We start from the raw sequence: 20,288 nt of genomic DNA, 5'->3' as shown, positions 1-20,288 counted from the left end.
TCAGTCAGGTGCAGTGGTGTGCACCTTTATTTCTAGCTACTCAGGAGGCTGAGGCAGGAGGATCACTTGAGCCTAGGAGTTCAAGACTGTGGAGGACCATGATTAATCATGTGAATAGCCACTGCACTCTAGCCTGGACAACATAGCAAGACCTATCTCTAAATAAATAAATAATACTGTCAATAATCATTACATTTTAATTATATCTGCCACAGAATATGTGCCAGTTTGCATTCGTCTAAATCACTTGACTTAAACAACATTTTAACAAATTATTCATATGCGCTTATATCTGGAAATGCACTGAGAGGTAATCAAAGTATCACCATTGATTGAATACCTATATATTAGCCACTTTGTAGATATTATATCGCATTTGCACTGCAACAACCCTGCCTATGGACATAATTATCTACTTTGACACACAGAGAGAGACTTAGAGGAAATGACCAGCCTAGGCTAAGTAGCAGAAGATTTCAAAAACACAATAATTTTGGCTCCAAAACCAACACATTTTTTCATTGTCAGTTTTGATGCTAGGAACAGTAAACATTTAGTATTGTATCCTTACATAGTGTAAAATCACCTGAAGTCTTCAGATCGAACCTTCTTGGGTTGTGCATTTAGTTTTTGGATTACAATGTGATTGCAGTAAACTTAGGGTTAATTCAACCCCTGAACTTCCAAAATTACAGGAGTCAAAAGGTCAGGGCTTTTAAAATAAAATAGTGTTTGCTTTATGTCTTCTAGGACACAAGCACCATGGTCCATTTAACAAATTGCATCTTAATTCTTTCACACAAGATTCTGAGATAGTCAGTGTTATCCCTTTTTTACATATGAGAAATCAGCTCTGAGTTAAGTAATTCTGCCCAAACCACAAAGGTATCAAAGTTGGGGTTCAAATAAGTTTTTGCTGACAAGTCTTGTGTTCCTTAAAAATAAAAAATGTAGACAGTCAAGAGGGTTTCTAGAATTTGACAAAAGAAGAGGTAGTAGAAGGAACAGAAAACAAAAAAAGAATTATCTACTAGAAAAATCAGATCATTCTTGAGGAAATTAGTAACGGGCAAGTTGGGCTCTACATGCATTGCTAGAGGCTAAGGGCACAGCATTGACCAGGTGTTGATGTTAAAGATTACTTCCTTTAGGCCGGGCGCGGTGGCTCACGCCTGTAATCCCAGCACTTTGGGAGGCCGAGGTGGGCGGATCATGAGGTCAGGAGATCGAGACCAACCTGGCTAACACAGTGAAATCCTGTCTCTACTAAAAATACAAAAAAAAATTAGCTGGGCATGGCGGTAGGCACCTTTAGTCCCAGCTACTTGGGAGGCTGAGGCAGGAGAATGGCGTGAACCCAGGAGGCAGAGGTTGCAGTGAGCAGAGATCACGCCACTGTATTCCAGCCTGGGCAACAGAGCCACACTCTGTCTCAAAAAAAAAAAAAAAGATTACCTCCCTTTATTGAGATGGTCTCTCACTATAATCACTCATTACAAAATACTAAAGAAGACAGCTATTAAAAATAATGTTTCACTAAAATATATTTCTAGTATAATATTTGTTACCTTTAGGACATAGAAAATAGATATAGAAAATGTGGAATTTGCATAACAATGATGATTTTACTTCCAAACACTTACATAGTTGGTTTCAGCAGGTTGTAATGAGAATATGTAATGAGATCTGGTTTAAAGTAAGAAAATAAAATATTTATAGACATCTCAGTGTCTGATACTATGTAGACAAAATATTTGATTGATATTTGGAAGTATTTTTTTCACTTTTCATCTAAATGTTCCATCATTGCATACCATGAGCCTATGAGGTTTTTAGTATCATGACACTTTGAGATTCTAATTTTTAATGGAAACTGGAAAACTCACTTGTAAAATATCAACCGTCAGCTTCCCCTGAGGAATAAATAATTTTATGATAATTTTAATGAAGCAGTAATTGTTTATGAAGTTAATAAACCATTTTTTTCTGAAGTGGTGTAGGATAATAACTGTTAAGAGTAGATTTGGGTAATTTAATTCCTCAATTTTTCTGAAGGCAGCTGGATCCTCAAGAAGCAGAGAAATAGCCGAGCTCTAGGAGCCAGAGTGAGAAAGGATGATTCTACTACGTAGTTCATAGCTCTTTCTTATATCTTAAATCAATACTTTAAATGACTTTATGCCACCTCCTAGAATGAGAGGAAACTTGAATTAAAGAACACCATTTTCATTTAGTTAAAGCTTAAATGAAGATTTGATGGAAAATACACTATGCTATTTATGTGAATAATCTTATCATATCTGCTAAACACCCCAAGGCCTAGAGGTAATTGAATTTTAGAAAAATGCTAACATGTCTGCTGATAAAAACTGCTTTAAGTGTAGTCTTAACTATCTAAGTGCCAATATGCTAAAGAAATAAACCTCTGGGATGAGTATTTAAGAGTCATAATGCAGCTTTACGTCATTAAAAAATGATCACAATGTCATAGGGTTGATGACTGCGCAGAATAACAAATTCTCTGGACAGCAATCCATCATAAACTTGGAAAATAACCGAGTAACTTGTCAAAATTCTTTTGTCCAAAAACTCTAGTCTTTTAAGTTGCTATGGTAATTACTACATTTGTTGGAGGTATTTAGGAGATGACAAATTCCTTGTGCATAATGAACCTTTATAAAGAGTATTCTAAGCATTCTAATTTTTTTAAGTTGCCTTTGCTTTGCATAACTGATATTTGAGTTCAGTGTAGAAATAAACTTGACTGGTAAATTCAAAGGACATGAGAAGACTGAGGAAAAAATTAAAAGTTCAAGACAAAAGGAAAGAATTGCCTTTTATAATATTTATATCTTCTACTTTTTTCGCTACTGTTTTCAGGATGTTAAATACTTAGTCTGAATTGCTATTCAGAGAACAGCAAAGGGAGTGAGAATCATCATGTAGAACAATCCCACTGAGTTTAAACCTCCTGGTTTTAATTTATTATTGGGAATGAAACCATATTTAATTATTTACCATTGCGACGTCATATGAGCAGAGGAATAAATTGTGCTACCATTTCTTAGTTGCATCCATAGTCAGTTGAACTAGATTCATTCACTGTCTGTAACTGGGGAGTTGGGGTGAGAACAGGTTAGATACCTCTAAACATGCTATGAGTCTATTTTATTTTATTTTTATTTTTAATTAATTTATTTTTTAAGACAGGGCTTGCTGTGTCACCCAGGCTGGAGTGCAGTGGTACGATCACAGCTTACTGTAGTCTGGACCTCCTGGGCTGAAGCAATCCTCCTGTGTCAGTCTCTCGAAGTGCTGGCATTACAAGCATGAGCCACCATGCCCAGCTAATTCTTACTTGTATTTTATTTTATTTTACTTTACTTTACTTTATTTTATTTTATTTTATTTTAATTTTATTTTATTTTTGTAGAGAGGAGTTTTGCTATGTTGTCCAGACTGGTCTCGAACTCCTGGGCTCAAGGAATCCTATTGCCCTGGCCTCTGAAAGTACTGGGATTACAGGCACGAGCCACTGACCCAGCCCTTAAGTCTTTTTTAGACACAAGTGAGCAGACAATTATGAGCCTGGAAATATTCCTTAATGAGGAGGAGAGCCAATGGGACAGTGACAAATAGGGCTAAGTCCATTACCTTGAGTATTACAGATCAACACTGCAGCCAGGATTCAATTTTCAAACAAGCTTCGGATCTGAGGTACTAATATTTAGGGGAGCTCCAGGAGTATTGGTGAGGACTCAAAAGAACTCCCTGAGAGCTGGTGATGAGAAAACAGGTTCAGAATCAGAAGACCCACTGCATAGGTGATCCCATCACTAGAGAATTGCAGAACATGATAAAAACCTAGCCACTGGGAAACTGAATGGCCATTCAGTAACAGAATAAAAGTCTAAATGTGTAATACAGGGTAATGAGGGAAACTGAGCATCAGGTAGCGAACATATTTACAAAGCCCACATGACCTTCGTCAGATAAATTAACCTCTGTATTCATTGCATGGGACACTAATAACAGTACTTACCCAAGAAGGTTTTCCTGAAGATTCATTGAGTTCATACAGGTGAAACTTAGAACAGTGCTTGTAAGTTTTCCGGAATTTTTGTTGTTGTTGTTGCTATTGTTATTTTGTTGTTCTTGTTACAGGTGCCTGAAGTTAAAGTTGAGTCTTAAACTCTGGTTCTTTAAGCAATAAAGGCAAGAACAAAATTCTGAGACCAGCCTCACTCAGGAGCATCTCTGCTAGAACTCTTGCTCCTGCCTGCCATGACCAAAAATCGTCAGGAAATGTGGGGTCGAATTTAGCCTGAAGGTTTTTACCACATCTGACCCTGATTTCTCACTGAAACCATCAGCATTTTCATTGCTAATATTTTGCTGCATCTTCTGGATGCGACATTTAGTAGCTGTATGACCTTGAGGGAGTTATTAAACTTATCTGAGCCACAGAAATGTATTGCCTTCTCCTGTGACTTTGAATAGTGCTTTCATATTCCCAAATGTCTATAATCAGTAGAAAGTTCACCATTTGGTAGAAAATAATAAGAGTCACTAAGTAAATTAGAAGAGGATTAAATGAAGTAACAAAAATTTTGAAAAGGTACAGCAGCAAAGTTGTTGTGTAATGGTAGGACTGGTTATGAAAAACAAAGGCAGTTATTTTAGGAGCAGAAACTAGCATAAAATGGGAATCTCTTTTGCATCTCCATTACTTTAAGAATCCTGCTTCCTCCTCCTAGAATTCCTTGCTTCCGTATAGTCATTGGGAAAATATCTGCTTATAGTTAAATACTTAGGTGAAGCTCCACCTCCTCCAGCAAGCATTTCTTACCCCCCAGATAGAGCTTGCTGCTTTCTCCTCTGAATCCTCCAAAAACATTGCTCATGTCTAAACTGAAGACCTTGCCACAAAGTGTCTACCATTGACTGTCAACAAGGCTCCTCCTCCACCTCATAATGTCCTCTCTTTGGTCTGGGTTTGGTGGTGGTGGTTGTCTTAACAGCTTTATTTGAGGTATAATTTACATATACACAAAATTTACCTGTTGGGATTGTATTTTATGTGACTTTACATCCTCAGCCTGCAAAATCATCCTGATCCAGCACAGAATATGCCAGAACAAACCATTTTTGATGAATTTATTTTATAACAAAGAAAAATACATGTGTGAATTTGTAAAACTGTATTCCTAGTAAGAAATTCTAAATCCAGCTTAATTGAACATATGTGTTTAATTATTTTAAAAAATACGTATTATCTAAAGAAAGATCATATTTTATATAACAGTAGTTATTTTTAGAAGTAAAAAATAGCCAAATTAACTGCATCGTATAAAACATGTTTAGACTGAAGGCTACCTTAGAAAAGTCTAACTGTATGATGTTCAAAAACTTCTTTTTTTAGTTATCATAAAATAAATACATTTGAAACTATGTCTCTTAATTGTGTTTATCTGAACAGTCACAGAATTCTGGAGATAGTTTCTTTGGAAACCTCGTGGTATATACTGATGGGACACCCAGTCTATGAGGAAGAGCAGAAAAATCATGTATCAAAGCAGAACAATAGTACTTTTTTAATTAAGCAAAAAGTTATAGCTTGATTGAAGCATGGGGATCATTTAATATAACTAATGGAAAAGTAAAAGAGTGACAAAGTTAGTAATGTGTTCAAGGTCACATGGTTTGTTGGCAGAGACAATGTCAAAAGCAGAGACGAATAGAATCACAGTGTTAATATTCACTGAAGATTATCCAGTTTAGCTACCCATCTGGTTATTGAATCCTCTCTCCCACATTCCTTTCAAGTTGTTGCTTCTATGTTTGAATCCTGCCGGCAACAGGGAGTCGTCTAGCCTCTGAGATAAAGTATTTAATCTTTGGACAAGTATTATACTATTAAAAGTTCACCTTTTGTTGATAAGCAAGCTTTTCTTTGTAATTTCTACCTACTAGTCTTGATGTTAGCTTTCGAAGTCATCAAAAACAAGTCAAACATCTTTTAAATCGGAGAGACTTGCTAGTTATTAAGGACAGATTATTGTTCCTTTTAACAAAATAAACTTTTATTTTGTGATGAGTGTTTATTTTTTATCAAGATGTATTATGTTCTCATTATTAAACAACAAAAAAAATCACCAATTACCCATATGTAACCTTTCTTAATTGTAACTGTAGTTACCTCCTTTTTAGTGTAAGTTTTTTCATTGTTACAGACGCATTCTTACATTTAAAATTTTAACCGTGACTACCACTTATAGTATGATTATTTTCCTGTGGCAGTAAAACGCAATATGCATTATTTTAATACCTGAACATTTTTGTTAAATAAATATTCAGAACTTCATTGAATTACTTGACCATTATTAGCTTTTGAGTCTATTTTTTCCCAACAATTAATAGCAGAATTGTGTTTACTTTTATGCATATATTACCTGCCTTTTACCACACAACTCTAGAGTAAGTTCCTGGAAGGAGGTATTTCTAGGGTAAACAACTTAAACCTTTCAAAAGAGTGATACACACATTTCCAATTTCCCTTCAGTTTAAACCACCACCAGCAATTTATGAAGAAATTCCTTAACTGCATCATTTCTAGTATTGGGTTTTCTTTTGTCTGTAATCTGATCACATGGCACACAATAACTTTTATCTTAATGGTAGATTTCTAAGCTTTTAGAGGTCAGCAAAGTTGAATGCTTTGTCAAACATTTTCTACTTATATTTCCTTTTCTCCAAAGGGACTGTTCATTTTACTCTTTGAATCTTAGTGGTTTTTCTTTTCTACTTAATAAACTCTTCTTTGTCATATGTATTTTGAATAATTTCCCTAGTTATTTTGTATTTTAATTTTGTGTGTTAGGTTGTAGTACTAAGCCCTGTTGTGGGGTGGTGGGAGGGGGAAGGGATAGCATTAGGAGATATACCTAATGTTAAATGACGAGTTAATGGGTGCAGCACACCAACATGGCACATGTATATATATGTAACAAACCTGCACATTGTGCACATGTACCCTAAAACTTAAAGTATCATTAAAAAAAAGAATTTTTAAATGCTATGTATGCACAGGGTGCCTTCCACAGTCATTTCTCCAGTTTTTACTCTTCTCCATCAAAAGGATAGACTAATATTTATTTATATTTTCCTATCATTTTATGTGCTTTAATATTTAACTTTAAAATCTATTTAGAAAACATTCTCATGGTGCTACAAAATATTATTTTCAAAACTTCTAACCAGATGTCTCAACATCACTTAGTATTTTTCCATTCCTGACTCTAATTTGTCATGCTTCCCTGTTAATACACTACTCTGCAGTTTGTGTCTAATTACTTCTCTCGTCTCTGGCTTTTTCCCTCACACAGACACACAACACTACCGCCACCACTGCAACAACAGCAAAAACAACAGCAATGCCTAAGCCACGTAGTTTCTTTTCTTACATTTGCAATAATCTCCTAATTGGTATCAGTGATTTTTTTAAAATGGAAGGATCATGTATTTATCAAAAATTCTATATATGCATCCAAATTTAAGCATTCTGTCTTTTTTTTTTGTTTGCGCATCCATGTACACACACACACACACACACACACACACACACAAATTTAGAAACCAGAGGTCAGTTACGGGCCACAAGATCTGATTGTGGTGGGAAACACTGAACATATTTTGCTGTTAAATAAGTCATTTGTGAAACAGGTGGTTTTCCTTTCTTTGTCTAATCTTGTTAATGCTTATTTGTAAAATGTATTGCCACCCTCACCCACATTTCTTCTTAATATTGTTTTTCTTATGACAAGTTATGCTTTCATTGTAAACAAGACAAGTAGTGAGTCTTTAACACAGTGAAAGAAGTACAAGTGTTTCTGATGTAGTAATAACATTTATGCACACGTTCTTGTTTTTACATCTTATATACATCTAAATATATTCCTAAAAAACTTCTAATTCTACAAATTATGCCAAATAATAGGGGCTAGGGGAAATAAGGATTAGAGCAAGATTACTCAAAATATGTTAAATCAGAGCACTAGTAAAAACATTAATAAACTAAAAAATGTGACATTTAAATTCCCATGAATATTGTGCTAGCATCAGAGTCTGTCATGATGGCATCTTAATCTTAGGGGTTAATATGTTAATGTGTCCACTTTCCTTGTAAACCATTGATGAAACTCACTGGTTTATTGGCAGATGGTCTCTTAGTTTCCATTGATTAGCTTGTATAATTGCTAATCAATCAGCAGTGAGAGCGATCTTTAAAATCAGAGATCAGATTATGTTATTATCTCACACAAAGCCCTTCTGTAACTTCCTATTATGCCTAGAATGAATTTCAAAGTCCTTGTCCTGAATGCTTTGGCTACAGTCTAGCTCTGCAGACTCATCTCTTCCGCTTTTTCCCTTAGTCATCGCACTCCTGCCAACTGGCCCTCTGTCATTCCCTAGAATGCATCCTGTTCCTCCTGCCTCAAAGTTTTTCTGGTTCCTTTAACATCATGATTTTTTCTGCACCTTTTCACATAGCTAGCATTTTATCATTTCTCATGTTTCAGGGAGACTATCCCTGTTCATCTGACCTCATGCAAGTCTTCATCTCTTCTCCTCCTGCAAATTTCTCCGTCTCATCTTAAAACTTGTTTCCCTCATAGGATTTATAGAAATTTATAATTATTATGTTTGCTAATTTTCATGGGTTCCTTCCACTGGATCATAAACTCTGTGAGTGCAGGACATTGGTACTCATTCACCATGGTATTGCCAATGTTTGAAACACAAATCTTGACATACAGATATGTTCATTAAACATTTTACTCTATTACCCTTTCCTGAGCACCATGTATATTTCAGTGAGCAAAATAGACAAAAAAACTCTTGACTATTTAAATAAGAGAAAACTTTTTCTTTTTATCCTTTTTTTTTTTAATTGAGACAGAGTCTTGCTGTGTTGCCCAGGCTGGAGTGTAGTGGCACGATATCGGCTCACTGCAACTTCCACCTCCCAGGTTCAAGCAATTCTCCTGCCTCAGCCTCCCAAGTAGCTGGGACTACAGGTGCACGCCACTATGCCCGGCTAATTTTTTTTCGTATTTTTAGTAGAGACAGGGTTTCACTATTTTGGCCAGGCTGGTCTTGAACTCCTGACCTCGTGATCTGCCCACCTAGGCCTCCCAAAGTGCTGGGATTACAGGTGTGAGCCACCATGACAGGCCTGTTTCATCTTCATACTTTCCTTATAGTGTACTTCTATGTCCAAACATGGTCTATAAGTAAAAAACTGAGGTCATGTGCACTAGGCTAATGTTATTCCTTCCTGCATTTAAATAATTTTAATAAGATATAAAATTACAGCTTCTGTTTTTTCTTCCCTATTTTTAAAGCAATACCTCTTTATATTATTGCCTCCAAATTTACTGTTATGAGGTATGGTGTTAACCTGATTCTTTATATATTGAACTCACCAAATATGTCACCATACAAACTCCTACTAAAGCAAAGCTAAGTTCAATAGAACTTGCAACGGTAAAGAAGAGTGTCACCTGGAATGAATTTTACCATGTCACCAAAGGGGGGCATAATATACCGAGTTTTCTGGCATGTGCTCAGTTGGTTTCAGGTTGATCTTTCAAGGTGGGAAAATGATTAGGATGAGGCAATTTTTGTGACCTAATAGTTTATGATTGGTGGATTTAGCAAAAAGAGACTTCTGAAGAGAGTCCTGATAAGTAACCTTATTTAATAAGGGAGCTGCTTGCCCAGGTAGGCAAATATTATCTCAGCTAAACAGACATGCAGAAATTTATTGATGTAAATAGTGATTATTTATATGCAAATAGTGGTTATTGGTTTACAATCTTATCTTTTCTGAGCAAAATTTTTAGGGAATAAACAACTAATTAATGTTGACATAGCTATTAATAAGTTGTGCGGTTGCAGTCTCATGGGGGCTGTGCTATTTTCCCTCCTCCTTTAGAATATTTTCTGTCCCTAAGGGAGTTGTTCTTACATGTCCAGTGTGACACTGTGAATTCTTTCTGATGTCTTATGCATCTTTTTATAACTATTAAAGTTGTTGGTCATTACTAATAAAAATAGTCCTTATACTCTATTATTTCAGTTTTACTTTCTGCAACTATTTTATAGATATTGGCCCTTGTGTTTCTATTCTCTATTTCTATTAACTTTTATATTTTACAAACTGAGAGAGTTTCATGACCAGTTCACTGGTTAATTCTAGTGTTGTTCTACCAGCATCTGTGATTATTCCTTCTTAATTAATGTTTTCTTATTCCTAAGTTTTTCTCCTATCCCTTTTCATAATTTTGTAGAGATTAATATGCATGTTTTATTCTCCTGTTATCTGGTACACTAATTCTACTTCTTCTGTTATAAGATACTCAAATTGCTTTCTAAGATGTCTTAATTTTTTCCCTCTGTGTTTATATTCCCCTGTAAACGTCAGCAAATTACTAAAGTCTTATGCCATTCTGAAGATTTTAGGCAGTAAAGATGAGAAACATGTTTCTGAGCCATGAGCTAGCCATGTGTTGATTTATACGTTACAGTTATATTTCCTCATACAGCTGCCAAAAGCTTAGTGGTAAAGATGTGCAGAAAAGAAAAACAGGCAAAAAAAAAAAAAAAAAAGAAAGTATTTTGCACAGGTGATTTGATAGCTTAACAGCTATTGACTGGAATTGCTAAAACAATTTTAGGCAAGTGGTTAAGACAATCTGACCCTATTTATTTAATCTAAAATGGCAGAGTAAAACTCTAAGAGTATAATCATTAATTCCTTGATTCACCTACAAATTTTGAATGCTGATGCAGAACTGTTTACTTCACAATCTCTTATATACACACCAGTAAGAAATGTTCTCAGTCTAAGAGATCCATCCACAGGGTTTATAAAGATGCATAAAAAAGGCTATATAACTGTGCGTTGAGAGGAAGAAAAGAAACATCATCAGAGGCTATGATACTTCAGAAAGATTTTAAAACCCGGCAGGAGTTGCTAAGTGCCCAAGGGAAGGAAAGGCACTCAGACTGTAAAGAGCAGTATAAGAGGCTTAGAGTTACAGTAGCCAAGTAGTTTGGTATTTTGGGCAGTGTAAAATAAACTTGCCTGGGACAGTCTTGGAAGCCAGATAATGGAGTAATCAGTATTCCATAATAAGTTTGTGTTTTACCTGTGAATGGTTATCAGCCTTTTAGAGACTATCAGTAAGAAAGTGATTTGATGAGATTTGCATCTTAGAAAGATTAGGTATGTGGCACTGGGGAGGATAAACAGGATGTATGCATGACTAAAATCAGTAAGATCGTTTGGAAAGATATTGCTGTAGCTCGTGTAAAAGATGATGAACATCAACATTTTAGTGAGGGAATGCTACTGAGCGGTTGAAATCTGCCCAGTAAGACATAGAAATGATTGCTAATATTATTTAACTATAGTTAATTTACATTTAAATAGGCACATGTGACTAATGGCTACCATCTTGGATAGCAGAAGTCCAGATCTTAAGGGAGATGTGTGGTCTGGCAACGTAGATTTTATAGGATATTTTAAAACATATGTATGTTTTTCAGGGAACATTTTAAACAGCAAGTGATGATAAGAATAGGGAGAGTGATAGATAAAGGAAAGAGCCACAAGCAGGACCCTGGTCATATCAATATTTCAGCTTTAGACTGAAGAAAAGGAGTCTGCGGAAACCACTGAGAGAAGGGTCATGTTGAGGTAGGAGGTGGAGCATTAGGGAAGAGTGGCAGGGAGCCCTAGGCAGGACCAGTTTCATTTCAGCAGGCTTGTCACCAGAACCTACTGAAAACTCGTAAGACTTGAAAAGAGCCAAATGTATTTGGCAACTAGGAGGACATGATTAAGAAAAATAAAATTTATCCATGATGAGGATAAACACCACGTTAGAGAGAATAAATGAGTAAATGGAAGATGAGCTTAAAGTTTATAAAATACAGAAAATCTGAGCTAGGACAGAAAGAATTACCAAAGATAATTACAATTTAAAAATAACTTAATGAGAATTAAGTAGATTTGTGACATGAAGGGAAGAAGGTTTGCAGAAAGAGGCTTTAGGTATGAAAGAGGGTGAAGGTTGGTATGAAATATTAGAGAAATGGGAATGGATGAAAACTCAGACAGCAAGATTAGCAGCTGGAATGAGGAAAGAACATCTTTTCTTTTGAAATCAGAGGGAAACAGTAATAGATTGATGCATATTTTCTAACTCTCAGGGTGGAGTTTCAAACTTTGACTATTACACATTATTTTCTAAAAGATATGTTTTCTCAATCCCATGAGTTAAAAATCCAGCGCAATAACATTGTTTGCCCTGCCTATACCATTCCCCTCGATATGTGTGTTTTAAAAATGGGAATATACCATTGCAAAGAAGATGAGAAAATAAAATTAAAAGGAAATTAAAATGGAGATAGCACTTAGTTTTTTATGTGGTACTTGTTCAATCTAAGGGACTTGAATTTTGAAAATAGGTATAATTTGATTTTCATCTTTAAAATCCTAGGATAAAATGTCAAAATATTTTAGTAAAGTAGTTTTTGTTGTTGTTGAGTAATGTAATCTTATCTTCACGGTTTACAGAAATGTCCCTACAACTTTTCAAAGAAATTTAGTAGTTCATTGCACTTTGACATCATGAAAACAAGAGAAAATTCATGTTAATTTTTGACTGGACTAAGTCACAAAACAGTTCAGTCATATGCAATATTTTTTATGTAACACTTGCAGCTACTGAAACGTATGTATGTTTTCTTGCCTAAGGAAATTAGAAAAAGATCTGGAATTCAGAGTGATAGCAAAAATCAGACCATTATGCTTTTATGTGGAGTATATGTTATGTGAAAGATTATTGAGATAATATGTTAGAACAATATCAAGAAAAAATTCTAATTGGATTGTGAGTGAATGCACTATTTGGGGAAAAGTTATTTCATATTAGATTCCAGACAAAGTACAAATGCAACTTACATATGTGTGATAGTATCTTAATAACAAATAGGAGTTGTTTCTTACTGTGTCATGAGATCACACCTGTAAACATGTGTCTTTTCACAGTCAACTAGGGAAGAAAATAAAATGTTGTTCAGGGAAATTCATTTCCTCTTTAGTAATACATACTAAAGAATGGAGATCTCTCTATATTAAATATTCCTTTCCTTTGTGTTCCTTGAAACTCAAATTCACTGTTCTTTCCACTATATAACTAAACTTATCCTTTAGGCAATATGCCTTCAGATACATATAAATATCTAAAATTTTTGGTTGTATATCTTTATGTTGCTTAGAAAACTGTAGTTTTCATACTTAGTGACAATTTTAATTTCTCTTTGGATCAATGTCAAGTTGTAGCTCTCTCTACCTTCTTGTTTCTTTTTAATCCTCAACACATTTAGGGGAAATAATTTTTAGTTTATGTAAAAAATCACATCTCAGAAGTTGAGTTATTTCCCCATCACTCCTCATCTCTTCCAAATCTTCTAAATATAATTTGACCAATCAGTCATTCCACTTCTGGTGTTATACAGGAGACATTGAAATGAAAGCATTCTTAAAATTCTGCAATCTCATGGGGAAAGAAATCATTTCCCCTCCAAAGTTTATTCTAAAAGTGGAGGACCAGGAGCAATGTTTTATTTTGACATTATAGGTCAACATATTTGCAATACTGGGTCTCCTGTTCTTTAATAGCCTTTCTATCCAGTAGCAATTCCATAGATGATAAGTGTGTCAGCTCAGAGATTTCATCAGCCTTATCAGTACCTGCTACTTGCTATTGCATTTATGTAGCACAGTTTTAAAATGTTAAACTTGATTGTTTTTGTCCTCCAGTTAGTATCCCTGCATCTCAAGTAATCAAGGACAAGCCCATGTGCTGAACAATTATATGATCTTCCTTACTCCCTTATGTTAAGGTTTTAGCCATCAAAGTTGTTCTCTCTCTCTCTCTTTCTTCTCTACGTGTGTGTGTGTGTGTGTGTGTGTGTGTGTGTGTGTCTTTCTCCCTGTGAGTGTTTTAAGATTCAATTGTAAATATTTAAATTTTATTTATTAAATCTATTTACATTTTAAATGTATTTAAAATCTGTCTAGACTTCCTAACATAAATTCTTAGATACTTGTTTCAAATCCAAGAGATTGAAAGAGGTCATAAAAGTTAATAAAAGATCTTTCTCAGCACTAATGTTTTCATTCTTAACTTCTCACCCATTCCTTGGTAAGTGTTGATTTCATCACTTTGTGGATAGAGAAATAGATTACTGAATGCAAATATCCCTTACCTCCTCCATCTCTTAATTACAGTGCTGACTGAAATATGTCTCTTTTTTTGTGTAGTATAACTCTTTTTAAAATGAACTTCTGTGGTTTACATTTGTGGAAGTTATCTGGATTAAATGAAATAGATATTAGTAAGCTTAATTTATTTTTATCTTCCCTCTTCCTCAAAGTTCTCCAGTAGCTTCTGTTTTGTCCACTAATCCCTATTGTCACTGACATTCTGTACTTTGACAATGAGAAATAAAATGCTGTTCTCTACCTAATTCTTTATTTGATAGTATTATTAATAAAATTAACTAAATGAAAAAATAAAATAAATTAGTTTTTTCATTCTCTATCATGATTCTTAATCTTGATTGAATCATAATTCACCTGCAGAACTAATGTGTGCATGCATGTGTGTAAGTGCGTGTGTATTTTCATTTTAGCCTGTATTTTGGGTGAGCTACATTCAAACACCGGTCTCAAGCTAAAAATATTATTGGTAGGAAAACTTAAATTCAACTCTAAAATGAAAATTCATATATTTTTCCAAGAATCATGGATAAGAAAGAACTGAGATAATAAAGGGTGTGCATAATGCTGAAATTGAATATAAATACCAGTCATTATTAATATGAAACATTTGGATGTGAAGGTCATGGCATTGATCCCACACACTGTTACAGACTCTGACCTGGGACTGAGAAAAAAGGTGCCAAGGAAGGGAGTGTCAACCACCTTTCCAAGGCCAACATTGAATTGGCATCACTGATGCAAAAAATGGGGGCAATCAGGATCAGATAACTACAATGACATAGATAGAATCATAATCATCTTGATTTAACTCAAGTTTTAGTGATATTGGGGGAATATTAAATTCTCCTTGATATTCTATAATATAAATGCTATTCCTGTTATTCTAGAGTGAGTTAAAGCATCCCCACAATACTAAAGTTATAATCAGCCCTCAAGCAAGTAAGTAATTTGCACGTCTAAAATTAATACATATTGAACACTCACTTTTTGCTTATTCTGTGAAGGTAGCTTTACAAAATACTATGTTTAATATGCCAGAGAGATACCAGTTGTGAAATAATAGTTTTTCATATTAGCTCTTACACCTAGATACTTTAGAAATCATGATGAATTATCTGGATGTCAAAGGGTAAAAATTAATTCCTTGATAATTAAAATAATAAACTGAGGTAATATGCACACAATGTAAAATTTCCCAAAATAAAAATATTATTAAATATAATCATATTTGTTAATGTAATTCATGTTTAATCGATGGTTAAAACATTATACAAATCAAATTAATTTACTCATAAAATGATTAGGGTTGAAAAGATCATTTAAAAAGAATATGCATGTTTAAGTACTTAGAACACCCTGTTCATTTTAATTTTGCAGAGCAAACGTATCCAAATAAATATGTGAGGTCAATTTCAATAACATAGAAAAGTAAAATAGGTTAGATAATAAGTGTGCAAGAGGAACTAACAGCAACAAAGAAATCATACTCAAGATGTAATACTTTTTTTCCTATGAATCTCTATCACTAGGACGATACCAGATCAATATAGCTTCCAGTACCTTTGTGAATTTGTTGTAAGATGAGCTTTCATTTACTTGAATTAATTTTCTCATATTCAACTGTATCCTTACTTTAACTTCTAAATAAAAAAATTATAATGAATACATTCCTGCCTTGTGGTTTATTGTTATTTTTTAAAGACAGTAGAATGAAGAAAATAGTATTTTTATAATAAATTCTCTCTCCATTTAATCCTTTCCAAATCTTTTGGAAATTGAATTGCTTAGACTCATCTTGATGATTAATATTCTCAGTACATGTCTTTCCCCCTCAAAGAACTCACAGAGAGAAAAAAAATATAATTATGTTCATTGGGCTCAGTATATTTTATTGACATTAATGTTGTTAATTTACATTAACTTTGATGTCACTACTTACTAGCATTAAGTATAGACGGCAGGGCACAGTGGCTCATGCCTGTAATTCCGGCACTTTGGGAGGCCAAGGCAGGTGGATCTCTTGAGCCCAGGAGTTCGAGACCAGCCTGGGCAACATGGCAAAACCCTGTCTCTACCAAACAAAACAAAACAAAACAAAAAACAAATGTATGACAAATTAACAATATTTTGCAAACATAACGGTATTACATAATCTCAGTAGCGTTTCCACAATTAGAAAAATTGACAATGAATTATATATTTGAATATCCTTGGTCTAGTTTTGAGATCTCAAAAATATGGCCTCTGATACTCAAAGTGATTGTCTGAAAACTATATATAATTATGATAAACTTCGTAAATAATTTCCAAAACTCTAAATGCATTCTCTGATAAAATTCACTTTCAGAGTAACTTTTTAAATAGTTTACCAAATGTTAATCTCTTTTTATTTATTTTAAAAGAAAACTTTGTTTCCACATAATTGAACGACTATTTAGTATTTATATTGTTGAAGAAATAAAAACCCTTAACTCTTAATAGTTACTAATAATGGTATTGTTGTTATTGATATCACTGTGAGTTGGAGAAGAAGTATGGTGCTTAACAATTTTAAAAGCATATTAACACTAATCTTTGTGTTTTTTGTTTCTACTTTCAGAGACAAAGAAATAGCATGGCATGAAACATGGCTCAGTTCTATTACAAAAGAAATGTTAATGCTCCCTATAGAGACCGCATCCCTCTAAGGATAGTAAGAGCAGAATCAGAACTCTCGCCATCAGAAAAAGCCTACTTGAATGCTGTGGAAAAGGGAGATTATGCCAGTGTCAAGAAATCCCTAGAGGAAGCTGAAATTTATTTTAAAATCAATATTAATTGCATTGATCCTCTCGGAAGAACTGCTCTCCTCATTGCAATTGAAAATGAGAACTTGGAGCTCATCGAACTACTCTTAAGCTTTAATGTCTATGTTGGAGATGCTCTATTACATGCTATCAGAAAAGAAGTCGTCGGAGCTGTTGAGCTGTTATTGAACCACAAAAAACCTAGTGGAGAAAAACAGGTACCTGCAAAAATACAGTTTTTAATTTATTTTACCTGCAGAAGGTTTTTTGTTTTTTCTTTTCTTTTTTTTTTTTTTTTTAGATTTTCAAATGCCCTGAAAATTTAAGAAATATAAGCTTCAAAATCTGAACTATATTATAACAGAAAACTACTATTAGGTACACCCTTCATGTCCTATGATAGTTACGTCCACTTGCATTTCCTGCCCTGGAAAATCATAAGGAATTGTGAGAGCTAAAGCAAAATAAAGTAATTTAAGTAGACTGCTCATAAATTGGAAACATTTCTATGTAATGCTCAACATAGGTTGCTCGTAACTTTATGTGTATGTGTGGGTGTTTTTCCTCTTGCCTTTCATTTTCTTACATTCTACCTTATCAGAGGGTGAATTATTTTGTTATTTTCCTATTTAACCTGCTTGCCTGTTCTGGGCTTCTGCAGCTTACTGCAAAAGTGAGTTGCACCATCTAATTTTGATATTATCCTTAAACAAACTCTAGTAGATTCTTTTAAATTGAGACTTAAAGAAAGAAACAAAAAGGATTACTATGAGATAGCTGAACTCTGACTGTGGGCTTAACTACATCAACTTTACTGATGGTGCAAATGTAGCTATACCTTATAGTTATCAACAGAAAATAAACTAAAATGGCACACGATTATAAATACAATGTGTGTTTTTTTCTTTCTCTCTGTCTTTTTCCACTAAGGAAGTGGAGACATCATAGACAGGAAAGAATAAGGAGTCTGTTTTTGTCTGTCTGGACTCTTCCCTTTGTAACTGCCTTGTGTCTGAATTATCTATTTGATCCTTTTTCCTTTCACACTGTACTCGTCACTTCCTTGCATCAAGGCTAATTGACTAACTGCAAAGACACTGCAGATTCTGCAGTGGTTCAAAAATCAGTCTTTTAAAGTAAAATCTTATAAAATGGATGTTATTTTAGCTCTAGCAAATTCTAGCCTATTTGATAATATACACATCTCGGTCTCTGCAAACGCTAGACTGTTAGGAGGTGTGACTTTTTTTTTTACAAGCAAGCTCTCTTTGCTTTCCTAGAGGACTTCTATCAGAATCTTTGCCATTATTAGGAAAATAACTTTATAGCTGAGTGTCCCTGTCTGCTGGGAAAAGCCTGTGTTTTTATGGTCCCTTTTTTATGTTTCATCCCCATTCAACCCCTCCCCTTACTTGAACTAAGACTTTGATAAAACAGCACTCCACAGCAACAATACTTTTCTGCTTGTTGCTTTGCTGGCATTTTGTTGTTTCTTTCATAAACAGTTGTTTGTGGATTACTCTCATTATATTGGTAAAAGTTTACTGCTACAAAAATTTGCTTGTTTCTTGTATCCTTTCAAACGTGAACAAGCCTTGATTGGGGTAGACAGCTAATAGTAATATCCAAAGACACATTTCATGTTATATACCAGTCTTTCACCACTAAGGAGGTACAGAACACAGACAGGAATGAGTAAGAGTCTGTTTTTAATCTGTGTAAGTTTAGGTGCTACTACTTAAGTCTCCTTGTGGTACTGAAATTCTTTCCACAGCTGTACCTCTCAAGTATTTGCATTTTCTAATAGCAATGATATTATATTGTACACTCTCTTATTTTATGTCTATATAGGCAACCATAAGACAGATGTTTTGGCTGTGATGTAAATCATTTTAGATTGCAGCAAGTCTATAGAATAAAACTGCCATGGAACATGTTTTTGATGTTTATTACTGAAGAACCTTCTTAGTTCTATTTTCTAGAGAACACTGGCCATAAATTTCAGTGTCTCTTTAGTCAATGACATTTGTACTGACCAGAATAATTTTGTGTCTGGAGAAGATGTCTGCTATTATGAGAGTGTTTGTTGGAAGATGTTCAACTTCTGAACTAAACTCTAGCCTCACAAGTAGGTCCTGGCTCCTTACAGGCATTTGATCTGGATCCTGATTATTAATAAAAGGCAGTCAAGGTTTGCGATCTGCCAGGAGTCTGAAATTTCCCAGGCCATGTGTTTCTGGAAGATTTCTCTTATATCAGTCTGCTGGCCAAGAATTCCTTTTCTATTTGTACATTCTAGAATTCCTCTTCAGTGAAGGCACTGAGAATAAACAAAAATTATATTATTTTGTTTGAACTTTATAATTTTGAAAGAGCAATTTCAATCTCCCTCAGAATTCTTGGTATCTTGCACAATGAAAACTGAAGTTCTAGCAACATGAAACGTGCATAGCACACAAAGATGGCCTCAGTGCTTGGGCCGTATCAAATCCCATTAGAGCCTGGCTGTTTATTTGTGATTTTCTTCGGTAATTCATTTCCTAAGGAAGGTCAACATCTTTTGGAATGACAGTTTTCATAAATCACTGTGTTGTAAGTAGCAAATATGTCCTTGATAGGACTTTTTTCTCTCATAAGGTGTAATTCCTTATTCTTGTGATCATTGAAAGCCATTTATGTTTTATTTTAATTCACCTAATTTTCATACTCATGGTTTGCGCAAAGATTCTGGGACACGTCGTCATTCATTTTGTTGAGGTCATTGAGGCCGAATGATAAAACCTGAAAACAACAATATCCAACTGAACAAAATAAATGTAACATCCTAAAATGAGTAAAGAAAGAGGTTCTAATAAAAAGAAAAAAAATCCAAATCTGATTTTTAGAACACTTAGTAGTTTTTAAATGTGAGAAATGCATATTCAAAATATACTCTTTTAGAAATGTGTCACATATTAACTTATTTCTCTGGAAAAAGAAAGATTTCATAGTCATCCTCAGGTCATGGGAGCTGTGAGATTTCAGATGAATTTGTCTACACTTAAAGGCTTTCACTGGGCAACAATTTCCAGATGCCTGCTCTGCCAGGCCTCGTCCTGGGCCCTGAGGAGGAGACACTGTTCCTTTTCTCGAGAGTCCTAAGG

General features: G+C 34.4%; 1 protein-coding gene across 2 annotated transcripts in view; it reads left to right on the top strand.

The window, feature by feature from the left end:
* TRPC4 (transient receptor potential cation channel subfamily C member 4) overlaps positions 1–20,288 on the top strand; it is a 228,466-nt gene that overhangs the window by 64,156 nt on the left and 144,022 nt on the right. For both annotated transcript variants that reach the window (XM_031001457.3, XM_004054405.5), the window contains exon 2: positions 16,959–17,363. In XM_031001457.3, coding sequence (XP_030857317.1) covers positions 16,986–17,363 — 378 coding nt within the window. In that variant the 5' untranslated portion in view covers positions 16,959–16,985. The remainder of the gene's footprint in view (positions 1–16,958; positions 17,364–20,288) is intronic.

The sequence above is a fragment of the Gorilla gorilla genome, chromosome 14 (genome assembly GCF_029281585.2).
Source record: "Gorilla gorilla gorilla isolate KB3781 chromosome 14, NHGRI_mGorGor1-v2.1_pri, whole genome shotgun sequence".
Lineage (NCBI taxonomy): Eukaryota > Metazoa > Chordata > Mammalia > Primates > Hominidae > Gorilla > Gorilla gorilla.
Note: the sequence above shows the minus strand (reverse complement) of the source record. Positions and strands in the feature narration are given on the sequence as shown.